General features: G+C 36.8%; 1 protein-coding gene across 1 annotated transcript in view; it reads left to right on the forward strand.

Moving 5' to 3' along the window:
* The window catches only part of CUNH11orf65 (chromosome unknown C11orf65 homolog), a gene marked incomplete at its 5' end in the record, with an annotated part of 29283 nt that extends 13691 nt beyond the window's left edge, over positions 1-15592 (forward strand). Inside the window, 3 exon segments of the mRNA XM_024766974.1 lie at positions 6774-6944; positions 13004-13059; positions 15441-15592. Coding sequence (XP_024622742.1) covers positions 6774-6944; positions 13004-13059; positions 15441-15592 — 379 coding nt within the window.
* Positions 15593-16473: the final 881 nt, after the last annotated feature.

The following is a 16473-nucleotide window of genomic DNA, read 5'->3' on the forward strand; positions in this document are numbered from 1 at the left end:
TTTTTGCGATACGCGGGCCTCTCACTGCTGTGGTCTCTCCCGTCGCGGAGCACAGGCTCCGGACGCGCAGGCCCAGCAGCCATGGCCCACGGGCCCAGCCGCTCCGCGGCACATGGGACCCTCCCAGACCGGGGCACGAACCCGTGTCCCCCACATCGGCAGGCGGACTCCCAACCACTGCGCCACCAGGGAAGCCCTAATTGGTCTCTTTGTCTCTAATATCTTCTCCATCTCTCTATAAAGACAGAGGTGATTTTTTTAAAACATAAATTAAATCATTTCCTTACCTGAAACATGTTAGGGAATCCCCATCACCTACATCCCACATGATATTCTTTATCCTTAGGTTGCTCTTTTCTGGCTCCAGCTACATGGCAACAAGATCTTCATCTTTTGATACTTGGCTCAAATATCTCCTTCTGAAGCCTTCCCTGACATACCTAGACATAGTTAAGCACTTCCTTTTGATGTGCCCCATAGATCTTCTATATACTCAATTGTCATGTTTTTGCAATTATCTGTATATTTGTCTGCCTTCTCCACTAGGACTTTTAGTGCCTAAAGAACAGAGATTCTGTTCTATTTCTTAATTAGCACTGGGCCTCAGACACAGTAGATGCTTAATGAATATATGTTGCTTGCTTGCTGAATGAATGAATGCATTAATCCTTATGGCTGAGTGTCGTTTCCTTTTTGTAAGGTTGCAGGGGATGAATGAGAAATTTTACTTTGTGTTCTTTGGTAATTGATGGCATTTAAACCCTTCCATTTGACTGTTGCTGAGAATCAACGGTTAACAAAATCAACAAAACCTTGATTTTTTTAACCTCTGTCTTACTAAAAGAATTCTGATTTTCACATCTATTCCTTTCCTGTGTACCTACAGATCTTAGCTCTCTTTGACCTCATTTCCAATTTCAACCTTGGTTCTTAGTAGGTCTTTGCATTTAAACTTCTCTCCCTGTCATAATATTTAGAAAAAGTTTAATTTAAACATTAAATTTTTTAGTTTAGAAAAAATATGAGAACATTTTAAAGTGAATATATTGCAATATTATTTATAAAGTCAAATTTTGTATTGTATTTGTTTTCTTTTTAAAATAGCACTCTACTTATAAAACAAGTTATGAGTATTATAAAGCGATCTTTATTCCTGATCACTATTGTATTTGAAATTCTGTTCGTACTTGCTAACTTGTTTTATGACTATTATAGACCACTCAATAGTGACTAATTTTTAAAGAGTTCAAAACAGAATTACATTATTGAAATAAGTTTTATAATTCTCTTTCAGCAAAGTATGAGAGCAAAAATAGATATTCTCTATTCCCTGAACATAACAGGCACCCATGTTTTAAATGAATGAATGAACGAATGATGGTACCCATTGGCCCAGATTTATTAATTAATTCTCATGCCACAACAAAAATGCATTTAGAAATCAAAAATGCTGGAAGGCTGGGGGTGAATGCATTTTTTTATGAATTCCTCCGTGTTTTACCTTCCCAAATATACAAACACCTAAGATTAGAGCTGGAAACCTGGATGCTGTTCCTTTTTTTTAATCTCATGGATTATATCCATTTAAAGTCTGACAAAGCAGAAACTTCATGAGTGCAGGGACATATCTTGTCACTGTCCTATTTCTTGCCACAGGATTATATAAGCCTGCTTTTATTGAATGTTTACTATGTGCTAGTCTTTGTCCTAAATGCTTTACAGGGATTTACACTTGTAAACCTCTCAAGAAAGCTAGGAGGAAGTAGTGGATTTTTTTGAAGTATAATTGATTTACAATATTATATTAGTTTCAAGTGTACAACATAGTGATTCAATATTTTTAAAGATTATACTCCATTTAATGTTATTATAAAACAATGGCTATATTTTCCTGTGCTGTACGATATATCCTTGTTGCTTATCTTTTTTTTTTTTTTTTCTTATCTATTTTATACATAGTAGTTTGTCTCTCTTAATCCCCTACCCCTACGTTGCCCCTCCCCCTTCCCTCTCCTCACTGGTAACCTACTAGTTTGTTCTCTATATCTGTGGGTCTGTTTCTCTTTTGTTATATGCATTCACTTGTTTTAGTTTTTAGATTCCACATATAAGTGATAACATAGAGTATTTGTCTTTCTCTGTCTGACTTATTTCACTTAGCATAATACTCTCTAGGTCCATTCATCTTTTTGCAAACAGTTGAATTTCATTCTTTTTTATGGCTAATATTGCATTGTATATATATATATATATATATATATATGCCACATCTTCTTTATCCATTTATTTGTTTGTTTGGTTTTTTTAACATCTTTATTAGAGTATAATTGCTTTACAATGGTGTGTTAGTTTCTGCTTTATAATAAAGTGAATCAGTTATACATATACATATGTTCCCATATCTCTTCCCTCTTGCATCTCCCTCGCTCCCACCCTCCCTAACCCACCCCTCTAGGTGGTCACAAACCACCGAGCTGATCTCCTTGTGCTATGCGGCTGCTTCCCACTAGCTATTTATTTTATGTTTGGTAATGTATATATGTCCATGCCACTCTCTCACTTTGGACACTTAAGTTGCTTCCATATCTTGGCTATTGTAAATAACCCTGCTATGAACATTGGGATGCATGTATCTTTTCAAATTAGAGTTTTCATTTTACTTGGATTATATATACCCAGCTGTGGAATTGCTGGATCATATCGTAGTTCTATTTTTAGTTTTCTGAGGAACCTCTATATTGTTTTCCATAGTGACTGCATCAGTTTACATTTGTACAACTCTTCCCTTTTCTCCACATCCTCACCAAAATTTGTTATTTGTAGACTTTTTGATCAACATTCTGACAGGTGTGAGGTGATATCTCATCATGGTTTTGATTTGTATTTCTTGAATGATTAGCGATGTTGAGCATCTTTTCATGTGCCTGTTAGTGTTAGCCACCTGTATGTCTTCTTTGGAAGAATGTCTATTCAGATCTTCTGTTCTTTTTTTTAAATTGCATTGTTTGTTTTTTTGATATTGAGTTGTATGAGCTGTTTATATATTTTGGATATTAATCCCTTATCCGCCATATCATTTGCAAATATTTTCTCCCATTCAGTAGGTTGCCTTTTCATTTTGTTGATAGTTTCCTTTGCTGTGGAAAGATTTTAAGTTTAATTAAGTCCCATTTGTTTATTTATTTTTTATTTTTTTAATTGTTTTTTGCGTTACGTGGGCCTCTCACTGCTGTGGCCTCTCCCGTTGCAGAGCACAGGCTCTGGACACGCAGGCTCAGTGGCCATGGCTCACGGGCCCAGCCGCTCCATGGTATGTGGGATCCTCCCAGTCTGGGGCACGAACCCATGTCCCCTGTATCGGCAGGTGGACTCTCAACCAGTGCGCCACCAGGGAAGCTCCCATTTGTTTATTTTTGACTTTATTTCTTTTATCTTAGGAGACATATCCAAAACACCTGCTATAACTTATGTAAAATTGCATCAAAAAGAAAAAAATACCTAGAGATAAACTTAACCAAGGAGGTGAAGACCTATACTCTAAAAACTGTAAAACACTGATGAAGGAATTTGAAAATGATACAAAAAAATGGAAATATATACCATGTTCTTGGATTGGAAGAATTAGTATTGTTAAAATGACCATACTACCCAAAGCAATCTACAGATTTAATGCAATCTCTATCAAAATACCCAGGACATTTTCCCCAGAACTAGGACAAATAATCCTAAATTTATATGGAACCACAAAAGACCCCTAACTGCCAAAGCAATCTTGAGAAAGAAGAACAGAGCTGGAGGTATCACTCTCCCAGACTTCAAACTATACTACAAATCTACAGTAATCAAAACAGTATGGTACTAGCACAAAAACAGACACATAGATGGATGGAACAGAATAGAGTGCCCAGAAATAAACCCACACACTTACAGTCAATTAACCCACAACAAAGGAGACAAGAATGTACAATGGAGAAAAGACAGTCTTTTCAATAACCCTCGCTCCCACCCTCCCTAACCCACCCCTCTAGGTGGTCACAAACCACCGAGCTGATCTCCTTGTGCTATGCGGCTGCTTCCCACTAGCTATTTATTTTATGTTTGGTAATGTATATATGTCCATGCCACTCTCTCACTTTGGACACTTAAGTTGCTTCCATATCTTGGCTATTGTAAATAACCCTGCTATGAACATTGGGATGCATGTATCTTTTCAAATTAGAGTTTTCATTTTACTTGGATTATATATACCCAGCTGTGGAATTGCTGGATCATATCGTAGTTCTATTTTTAGTTTTCTGAGGAACCTCTATATTGTTTTCCATAGTGACTGCATCAGTTTACATTTGTACAACTCTTCCCTTTTCTCCACATCCTCACCAAAATTTGTTATTTGTAGACTTTTTGATCAACATTCTGACAGGTGTGAGGTGATATCTCATCATGGTTTTGATTTGTATTTCTTGAATGATTAGCGATGTTGAGCATCTTTTCATGTGCCTGTTAGTGTTAGCCACCTGTATGTCTTCTTTGGAAGAATGTCTATTCAGATCTTCTGTTCTTTTTTTTAAATTGCATTGTTTGTTTTTTTGATATTGAGTTGTATGAGCTGTTTATATATTTTGGATATTAATCCCTTATCCGCCATATCATTTGCAAATATTTTCTCCCATTCAGTAGGTTGCCTTTTCATTTTGTTGATAGTTTCCTTTGCTGTGGAAAGATTTTAAGTTTAATTAAGTCCCATTTGTTTATTTATTTTTTATTTTTTTAATTGTTTTTTGCGTTACGTGGGCCTCTCACTGCTGTGGCCTCTCCCGTTGCAGAGCACAGGCTCTGGACACGCAGGCTCAGTGGCCATGGCTCACGGGCCCAGCCGCTCCATGGTATGTGGGATCCTCCCAGTCTGGGGCACGAACCCATGTCCCCTGTATCGGCAGGTGGACTCTCAACCAGTGCGCCACCAGGGAAGCTCCCATTTGTTTATTTTTGACTTTATTTCTTTTATCTTAGGAGACATATCCAAAACACCTGCTATAACTTATGTAAAATTGCATCAAAAAGAAAAAAATACCTAGAGATAAACTTAACCAAGGAGGTGAAGACCTATACTCTAAAAACTGTAAAACACTGATGAAGGAATTTGAAAATGATACAAAAAAATGGAAATATATACCATGTTCTTGGATTGGAAGAATTAGTATTGTTAAAATGACCATACTACCCAAAGCAATCTACAGATTTAATGCAATCTCTATCAAAATACCCAGGACATTTTCCCCAGAACTAGGACAAATAATCCTAAATTTATATGGAACCACAAAAGACCCCTAACTGCCAAAGCAATCTTGAGAAAGAAGAACAGAGCTGGAGGTATCACTCTCCCAGACTTCAAACTATACTACAAATCTACAGTAATCAAAACAGTATGGTACTAGCACAAAAACAGACACATAGATGGATGGAACAGAATAGAGTGCCCAGAAATAAACCCACACACTTACAGTCAATTAACCCACAACAAAGGAGACAAGAATGTACAATGGAGAAAAGACAGTCTTTTCAATAAGTGGTGCTGGGAAAACTGGACAGCTCCAAGTAAAAGAATGAGATTAGAACATTTCCTCATGCCATACACAAAAATGAACTCAAAATGGATTGAAGACCTAAATGAAAGATCTAAAACCATGAAACTCCTAGAAGATAACATAGGCAGAGGTGGTAGTATTATGATCACCATTTGGAGGAAGAGGACACATGCTCAGAAAGGCTAGCTTATTTGGCAAAGATTATATAGCTAGTAAATTATAGAAGCAAGATTCAAAGCCAGGTAGTTTGATACCAGTCCTTGTTCTACACCACCTCTAAGCCACTTCCAATAAATGAGTGTCAAATTAATAAATTAATACAAAATTTCAGAATAGGTTAATCTTTAGAAAGGAATACCAATGTAGACCTTAAAATGGAAAACAAACAAACAAACCAAAAACCCCAGTATATTTTAATATTCCTGGTACTAACTTCTCTCTACTTAACTCATGTTCGGTGGGTGCATTCATTTATGTGCTCAGACTAATATAAGATAGAACAGTGTGCCAAAGGAGTCTGAACTTGGAGTCAGATTTGAATACTGGCTCTGATATATACATGTTTACTACTTACATGATCCTGAACAATTTCTTAACTTTTCCAAGTCTCAATTTTCTCATTCATAAAATGGGAATAAAAATAACTGTGACAAAAAAACTAAAAAGTGATCTTTTTAAAGAGAATTAAAAATTATGTATAAAAAGTACCTGACACAAAAGAAGATGTTAATATAACTCTTCCTTTTACCTCTTACTCTCGTTCCTTTTTCCCCTTCCCTTCTTGCATCCTATCTGCCATTAGCCACATGACTTTGTAAAGGTTACTCTTCCAGGATTTATTGCATCACCTATGAAACAATTTGGGTAGTTATCTCCAAGATCCTTTGACTCTATAATTCTATGATTCAGTGATTTAATACTTAGCTTTTCTTTGTATCACAACAGTACAACTTACTGAGAGGTGATTTTGAAATGAGGCTTCTCTTGGTTAGTGTGGCTGATTAAGTTCTTTTGTTTTTTCCAGATGATGCCATCACATACAACTTGGCTTAGCAGTATTTGAATTAAATTGGATGAAAACTTGGTTTACTTTGTAAATAGTTTTACAGCAATAATATAGATTAACTGCATCCACTAGCAGTCACATATTTCAAAGGATTTATATCTCCCTTCCTTTCCTCTATGTAGGTACTACACAGGAAACCTGGAGGGTAAGTCAACAAATCCTGAAACTCTAGGTTTAATTCACACAGCAACAAAAGGGCTAATAAGAGCTATCGAAGATGGTGGAATAGATTCTGTGATGGAATGGGAAGTGGATGAAGTGCTGAACTGGACAAACACACTCAACTTTGATGAGTAAGTACATGTTGCTATTCTTGGGGAGCGAGGGCAGACATCAGATATTTTTCTTTCTAATATTTCCTACTCCCATGTTGAATCTTCAAAAAAACAACTTGAATATTTATTATCTGTCTAGAAAGAAAATAAGAGGAAATGAGGTAGAAAGATAAAAAAGGGATGATCTAAAAGTAGAAAAAAGAAAAATATATTTGGGTGTTCTTTATTAACAGACTTTATTCTTATGCCTTAGTCTAAGTCTGCTTTACTTCTTACTTTGGGATATAGAAACAAGGCTAAGAACATGAAATTAATAATATAAAAATTTCCTCAGCCTGTATTCACCAATCTTCCTGTGTGGGACATTAAAATATTATAATTTTTCAGTGACATACTTCGGCCCTTGAAAAACATTTTTAGGCTATTTTGTGTGATGGAAATTTAAAAATACTTCATATAGCCATCAGGGCAGTGCAAATCAAAACCACAATAAGATCCTATTTCATACCCACAAAGATAGCTATAATTAAAAAGACATATAGTACCAGTGTTGGCAAGGATGTGGAGAAATTGGAGCCCTTATATACTGCTAGTGGGAATGTACAATGGTATAGCCATTTTGGAAAACAATCCAGCAGTTCCTCAAATGGTTAAACATAGAGTTGCCATACAAGCCAGCATTTCTACTCCTCAGTATATACACAAGAGAAATGAAAACACATGTCCATAAAAACTTGTACATGAATATTCATAATATCATTATTCATAATAACAAAGAATTAGAAACAATTTATTCATCAGCTGATGATTAAAATGTGATATATCCATACAATGGAATATTATTTGGCAATAAAAAAATGCTGATCATGCTACAACACTGATGAACCTTCTTAGTAAAAGAAGCCAATAACAAAGGACCACATATTGTATGGCTCCATTTATATGAAATGTCCAGAATAGGCAAATTATATGAAGACAGAAAGTAGATTAGTGGTTGCCTAGGGCTTAGAGATTTGTGGGGATTGGGAAGTGATGGCCAAGGGGTATGAAGTTTCTTTTTGGAGTAATGAAATGTCCTAAAATTGATTGTGGTGATGGATGCACAACTCTGTGAATACACTAAAAAGCCATTGAATTGTACACTTTAAATGGGCAAATTTTATGGGATGTGAATTATATCTCAATAAAGCTTTAAAAATATTCACTATTTACTCAGCTACAATAAAGAATGTGAATACTGCATGGATGAAGAGGAAGGAAAAATAACACAAAGATGGTGTAAGTAAAGAAACATAAGAAAAAGGAAGACATTTGGAAGAGGGAGATAAGAACATGAAATAGGAAAAATTAGGTTGACCACCATTGAAAAATAGACCAGAAAAAAGAGGCCAGAGGAAGCAGAGAACAATGAGAAAAGGAAAGAGAAGAGAAACAAAGAAAAAAGGGAAAGAATGACTAAGAAAAAAGGAAAATGAGAAAACAAGAATAATAGAAAAAAAGATAATTATGGGAAGATAAAATAAAAATAAAAAAAGATAAGAAGGAATAAAGAGCTAATCACCCATAGTAGATGTACTAAAATATTTTTTAATAAATAGTGAAAAGATTTTATGACTAAATAACCCCAATATCTTGTCCAGACCATAGTACTGGGATTCCTTATAGACAGTACATTTGTGGTTTCTGAGGCACTGAATACATACAGATGGTAATAATGATGCAAGAAATGACATCCAAAGAAAGGAGTCATAATGCTGTACTTTTTCCTTTCCTAAGATGGTAAAGAAAGGAGAGAGAGGTAGGGGAGGTCCATTTTGAATGAGCTTATGAGGGCAGGATAGAGAATTCTCTCAGGAAAGCTTTTGAAATCCTGCTCTAGCCTTTGCCTTATACAGTTGGCTAATTCAGCAAAGGGCCAGCTAGCTTCAGTGAAAGATTACAAAATAATCCACACCCAGTATCCTATACTCTATCACTACTGGAATACAAAAGAATAAAACAATTCAGTTCAAAGGGAAGAAATAAATGAGCAACTCAGTCTACACAAGACTTTCCCCACTATAATCCCCTAACACCCTTCTCTGGTAGGTAAAGAAGATTCCTAATGGCTTCCCTTCATGGAGAAAAGGATAAAAACAGAATAAACCAGGAAAACTTGAAGTGTTTTTTTGGTATCATATACTCTACATGTTGTGGGATAAATACATCTAGCTTTGATATGGTGAGACCTAAATAGACTTTTCTCCAATGAAGATATACAGATTGCCAACAAACACATGAAAGGATGCTCAACATCACTAATTATTAGAGAAATGCAAATCAAAACCACAATGTGGTATCATCTCACACTGGTCAGAATGGCCATCACCAAAAAATCTACAAACAATAAATGCTGGAGAGGGTGTGGAGAAAAGGGAACCCTCTTGCACTGTTGGTGGGAATGTAAATTGATACAGCCACTATGGAGTACAGTATGGAGGTTCCTTAAAAAACTGAAAATAGAACAACCATATGACCCATCAATCCCACTACTGAGAAAACCGTAATTCAAAAAAGAGACATGTACCCCAATGTTTATTGCAGCACTATTTACAATAGCCAGGACCTGGAACCAACCTAAGTGTCCATTGACAAATGAATGGATAAAGAAGATGTGGCACATATATACAATGGAATATTAGCCATAAAAAGAAACAAAATTGAGTTATTTGCAGTGAGGTGGATGGACCTAGAGTCTGTCATACAGAGTGAAGTAAGTCAGAAAGAGAAAAACAAATACTGCATGCTAACACATATATATGGAATCTAAAAAAATGGTTCTGATGAACCTAGGGGCAGGACAGAAATAAAGACACAGACGTAGAGAATGGACTTGAGGATACAGGGAGGGGGAAGGGTAAGCTGGGATGAAGTGAGAGAGTGGCATGGACATATATACACTACCAAATGCAAAATAGATAGCTAGTGGGAAGCAGCTGCATAGCACAGGGAGATCACCTCGGTGCTTTGTGACCACCTGAGGGGGGGATAGGGAGAGTGGGAGGGAGGTGCAAGAGGGAGGGGATATGAGGATATATGTATACATATAGCTGGTTCACTTTGTTATACAGCAGAAACTAACACAACATTGTAAAGCAATTGTACTCCAATAAAGATGTAAATAAATAAATAAAAATAAAATAAATAAAAAATGCAGATACCTCATGTTTCCAAATTATGTACAACCTCTATCAGTTCATTCTCTGACTTGAGCATAATTTGGCACCCACTTGGAATTGTTAGAAAGCAAGTTTTTCTACTGATCTCTAGACAACAAAAATTGCAAATGGAATCCAGCATGATTATTTGGGAATATTTCAGTAGTATTACTGACCTCAGCCTACTGATTACCTCAGGCAAGACAAGAATTTGCAAAGACCTTCCCCTAGCTGAGAGCAGACATTAGGAGAGCACCTTCTTCCCAGTGTATTTATGGTCTCCACAGTCTACTTTCCTCTTAGATCTTTGTAGTTGTCTAGATATTTGTAACTGGCTTTATAATAATACCTTATTTGATGAGAATTTCAAAGTCATTTTTCCCTTCAGAAGAATTGGTAGCCACTAATTCCTTGGAGAGTATCCTTCAAAATCTATAAACAGTTTTTGATAGTTGGACCATTAGAATGACATACATGTGTTGAACACTGATATTGAATGATACAAACCAGTTTCTTCCCAAAGGCTTTTGTGCTAGCCCCTTGTTATGACAGATGGATGCTCTCCTGGGAAGAAACCATGTACAACTTCAGATGCACAGGGCAACAATATCAATTGAGTACAATATTATTATAATTTTGAAGAATGGATTGGATAGAGCCAACTTCACTCTTGGACTCAAGGACACTGATGAGTACTGTTGCAAATTCTGTAGTATCCAGAGATACATTGCTGTAGGTGCTTAGAACATAAAGCAATGCCTGGATTGCTGTTACTGAGTCACCTACAATGCCACATAGTAGCTACTCTGCCTACTGCTGGCATTCATCCTGAGGCATTTTCAAGGGTGTATTCTCTAGCGAGATGGATGTTCCTCTTCTAGGATCTTCATATTTTTCAAACTGCATGTGAAATTTAACATAACCCATTAAGTCATCAGCAGCTGGGGTATCTTAAATAATTTCCTGATGTTCTATTAACCCTGTTGGTGAGAGCTCTCAGTGGGTAGTTTCTATGTCTGAAGCTGCCCCTTTGATTTCTAAGACAGGTAGTTATGTTGCCACTCTGGCTAGGGACTTTCCCCAGGCCATTAAGATATTAAATTTATACTCCTGAGGGATCCACGGTAGAGTCCACATATACTTTACTTTGCTAGTATCTAAAAAAAAATTTCAAAAATTTCTTAGATCAGCTCTATTATATAAACAGCATGATAAGGCTATAATCAGATTGTTGCTTCTATTTGTAAAGCTTTGATTTCTCATTGGCTACTGCTGTCATGTTCCTGATGAGAAGTTCTTTTTAAACAATTGAATAAATTCATATCCTGATCTCAGGTAAAGCAGGGTCAGTGATCAACCTTAAATATGGCATAAGTTTTTGCCCCAGACTGTCAGGGTTTAGCATACAATTGATCAAAGGTCCTTTATCTTGGTAACTTGAAGATGGAATGAAAATCTTTCAGTATATGAATCTAAGGAAGCAGAATTATTGACACCCACTATTCATAGTGCTCCTGAGCAACCACTGAAAGCACAAAGTCTGCCTAAATTTAAGGTTAAGCCAGATTGAACTGTCAACTAAGAGGTCCTGGAAAGGGTTTAAACCACCTGCTATTATCTTGCATCTTTTCATTTAACAGTGACCCAGCACTATCTCATTTAAGGCCACAGAATAAAGTTCTTGGAGTAACAAGAGGTAGCAGTAACAAGAACGAGCTGACTTAGACACAGTATTTTATTACAATTAAACACCATTGCATAATATATACCTTCTCATAACAAAAAAATTCAGGAATACAAAGTTAACAAAAGTAAAATAATTCAAATGAAAATCAGTGTTTCCTGAATTACATGACAATTTTAATCCTCCTCTTCCTTTCTCAGCCAGCTTCCTTTTAGCACCTGCTGTGATCAACTCCTTATCTGATTTCTTGGGTACAGTTGTAAGAAAGGAGGCTTGGGAAAGGGGGATACAGAGACCAAAATGTGATGCAATAAATCACAGGAAACCTGGGCCTCGGAGCTTTCTCTCATCTTCTTAGTTCATCATACTTGTCCTTCCCTATCTACCTCTTCTCGGGCTACATCTGTCTCCCTATTTCAGTCTCTGTTTAGGGAACTGAAATGGCAACTGCATGTACCCTGCTTGAATATGATCTCATGTTTACTGGACACAGCAAAGACAGCACCATTTCTCTAATAAGATCATAAACCAAATGATTTAAATGTATACGTCAGAGACAGTAGGTCTGGCAATCCAGAACCAAGGAGAAGGTTTTGTTGCTGTAGTTTTCCCATGACTTTTTTCCTCTCAGAGTTTTCCATTCGTACTTTTAATTTAGAAGTTAACTAACATCTTAGTTGTCACTCAGTTGAGGATATGATCTAACAGGAATGGAACAGGATAAAATGAGGAGACATGTGCTGGTGGGAGGCCAAAGGGCACCAACGTGGTAGATGGTAGGCACCATTTTCATAACTCCTCCAACTCCTTGTCCTATGGGTTGCCTTAGGTGCATGAGAGCTACTTGGAGGTGGGAAAGTCAAGAAATTAAACATTTGGGCTTGGCGATGCAGGGGACACGGGTTTGTGCCCCGGTCCGGGAAGATCCCACCCACGTGCCGCTAGCCATGGCCGCTGAGCCTGCGCGTCAAGAGCCTATGCTCCACAACGGGAGAGGCCACAACACTGAGAGGCCCGCGTACCGAAAAAAAAAAAAAAAAATGAAATTAAACATTTGGACTAGTGAATTTGTCACCATTAATCTAAGATTTCATAGATAAAGTAGAATTTTAGAAGTAGTCTAAGTATGTACTAATGAATCAATTTATTACTTACTAATCAATTTAATTTAATGAATGTCTATGTAATGTGCTTAGGTACATTGCCAACTGGAAGGAAATTGCTACAAGCAACTCTTCAGCTAACTTCAAAAGTAGGTGTTTTTTTTAGCAATAATGGGAAATTCTTATAAACAAAAACAATACTTTCCAGACATGTACACATTTCTAAGCACCTAACAAACACTTCAGCACTCTGCACAGTATATAGACATAAATAAATTTGCCAAGTCATTTTTGCCTTTATACATAAAATTGTTATTTGGGAATAGAAGGAAATTTTCTATTTTATTTAGAGTTGGATAACATGTTTTTTTTAAAAAAATGAATCCTCCTTTTAAAATGTTGCATATCATGTTTCAGTAATTTTTTTTCGGTATGCGGGCCTTTCACTGCTGTGGCCTCTCCCGTTGCGGAGCACAGGCTCCGGACGCGCAGGCCCAGCGGCCATGGGTCACGGGCCCAGCCGCTCCGCGGCATGCGGGATCCTCCCGGACCGGGGCACGAACCCTTGTCCCCTGCATCGGCAGGCGGACTCTCAACCACTGCACCACCAGGGAAGCCCTCAGTAATAATTTTTAATGAGCAAACTTCACTTGGCAAAATAAATGCTATTCCAGAAGTATCAATAATTCTAATATAGCCAAAGCCTAATTATAGTTTTCATATAATCTGAGTGTATGAGTTCTGTCCCACTGTCATCTGTGATTGGCAGTAAAACAAAGAGGTTATAATTATGGAGTGCTGATTCATAACTGCCTGGTTTTGATTTTGGGCTCTACTGTTTACTGTCTGTATGATCTTGGGCCAGTTACTTGGTCAATTTCCTCATCTATAAAATGAAAATAACAATAGTACCTAGCTCATATATTGTTGTGAGGTAATAAGAGATAATATATGTAAAGAGCATAGAATAGTGCTTGGCACATAGTATGTACTCTATAAATGTTAGCTATTATTAGCTTGAACCTATCCACTTATTTCCAACTCATTGCCACCACCACAGTCCAAGTTGCCATCATCCCTCTGCAGGCTTCTGCAATGGTCTCCAAACTTATACTCCTCCAGTCCATTCCCCACACAACAGGTAGTGATCTACAAATTTAAATCAGCATAATTAAAACAAAACACTTATTTAACAAACTCTTCTTTAGCAATTACCATGTGGAAGTGCTGTCTTAGAGTGTTTTATAAAATTGATTCATTTGATCTTCAGAACAACCCAACGAGACAGGTTCTATTACCTACATTTTACAGACAAGCAAAGAGATGCCAAGTTACTTGCTCAAGGTCAGTTACTGTGAGGGCCAGGATTTGAATTGAGACTAGGTAGCTCTAGAACCCATACTCTTAACGACGACTACCTGTGATGCCTCTTATAGTTTTCCACTGCACTTGGAATAAAACCTTAACTTTATCATGGCACTCTGGCTCTGGTCTAGCTTTCCACCCTTATCATGTCCCACTCTCTCCCCCTGGCTCACAACCCGGCATCACTGGCATCTAGCCTGGTCCTCAAACACACTGTGGTTTCCACTTCAGGGGTTTAATGCAGTTGATGGCCTTCTGGAGAACAGGTTTAGGGTTAGGCAACTGTCGTCACTTGAGGGCAGGAAGTTATTTGTTTTGTTTGCTACTGAGTTCCCAATGTGTAGAACATAGTAGAGTCTCAATGGCAGGAATTTTGTACTTGAAAGGAATGACAAGTACAAAAATGGAAGCAGATAATATAAATTACTGAGCTAAAAGAGATTATTGTGAAAAGAAGGAAAGATACAGCATGGTAATTGGAAGGAGCATAAGAGCAAGTGAAAATTATTTTAAGTAATGGAGATCTGCATCATAACTGAAGGCAGTAGAAGGTGATATATTGAAGATGCTGGCATTGAAAAGAGGAGGGAATGTGTGCCACTTCTTCAAGAAGCATGAGGAAATCAAATCCAGAATTTGGAAGCTTTAGCTCTAGGGACAGAAATGGCTTCTCTTCGTTTGTGAATAAAGAACTGTTAGCTAATAGTTAATTGTGGAGTACTAACTAAATGCCAAGTTCTTTACATGCACCATCACACTTAGTTCTCACAAAAATATGCTGAGGCATGTGCTATTATCATCCCCATCTACCCCCTTTATAGATGAGGACATTGAGACAAAGGTTAAATAACTTGCTTCAAATTACAGAGCTAGCAAAAAAAAAAAAAAAAAAATTACAGAGCTAGCTAGTAGTAGGTCAAACCCCAAACCCAGATCCTACAGAGCCTTTTGTAAAGATGGACAATAAAATATGGTAGTGAAAAGTAGGATGATCTCAGAATTTTGGACATTTATTGTTTCGGTTAAATAGGATATAAAGATATCTACTCTAAGAGTGGTGAGAAGGAATGTGGAATAGACCTTACCTGGAATGCAGTAGCATATTGAATAAGTCTATATCCTGTCATATCTTGCATCTTTCTAAATATTTGTCATTCCTCTCTAGGTTTCAGGTTTGAGCAAGCACAGGAAAAAAAATATGACTATAAAGATATATTGGAAGAGGAAATGTGAACACAAGAAGTTACTTCATTTGACAATATTTATGAAGGACCAACTTTTACTAGACTAAGGCCTGATTCCACTTATGGAATATAATTATAACTATATAAAAATATAAAAATATATAATTATAAACTATAATTTCTTTTCTGAGCTTTAACCCTTCAAGCCCTGATTCCATCAGAGATAGTTTATTCTGGCTGGAATGACTTGTATATTCTTGGCACAGAATCTAGGCCAATTAAAAGTAAGGAGGATTAAACAGAAATAGAACATCAGACTGAATACAGTAGCCATGGAAAATGTAGAAATTATTCCCGGTATTCTGCGAAACTGTAGTATTCTAACAATCATACTTAAATAAAAATATTATACTTAGGTGCAAAACAACCCCTCAGTCTGATTGTTTTTCTTCTTTATTTGAAGCATTCTTTATTTGTGCATTTCTATCAGGCAGAGCCCTTTCTTCATTAAAAAAGAAAAAGGGCAGTGTAGCAAGTTCTCCTTTTATTAGAATGCAAAAGCCTTACTAGAATCCCTGGTGCCATTCAGCTTAGGCATCTTTGAACAAAACTGGGTTACAGGGGCACCATTAGCTAAAGGAGCCAGAAAAGCAAAAATCTATCTCTTAGTTTCCACAGTGGGAAGAATAGAAAACTGGAAATGACTGTTAGGTCAAGGAACAAAGCCTACCATACCCTCCAAGTCTGAATTACTGTACCTTCCCATAAAAACCCTCTACTACTAACCATCATCACACTTATCACACTGTAACTGTCTACAGTCCTAACAGACCAGAGGCTTATACTCCCAAGCATAAAAAATTCAGCAGTCAGAGACCTAATGTATATTTAAGAAAAAAAATCAGATTTATTCATATAATTTACATATACATTCACCTATTGTTAAGTACTCAGTTTGACAAATACATATATCTCTCTCTCTCTCTATATATATATATATAGTTATGCAGTTTT

This window comes from Neophocaena asiaeorientalis, unplaced genomic scaffold, assembly GCF_003031525.2.
Source record: "Neophocaena asiaeorientalis asiaeorientalis breed wild unplaced genomic scaffold, Neophocaena_asiaeorientalis_V1.1 scaffold338, whole genome shotgun sequence".
NCBI lineage: Eukaryota > Metazoa > Chordata > Mammalia > Artiodactyla > Phocoenidae > Neophocaena > Neophocaena asiaeorientalis.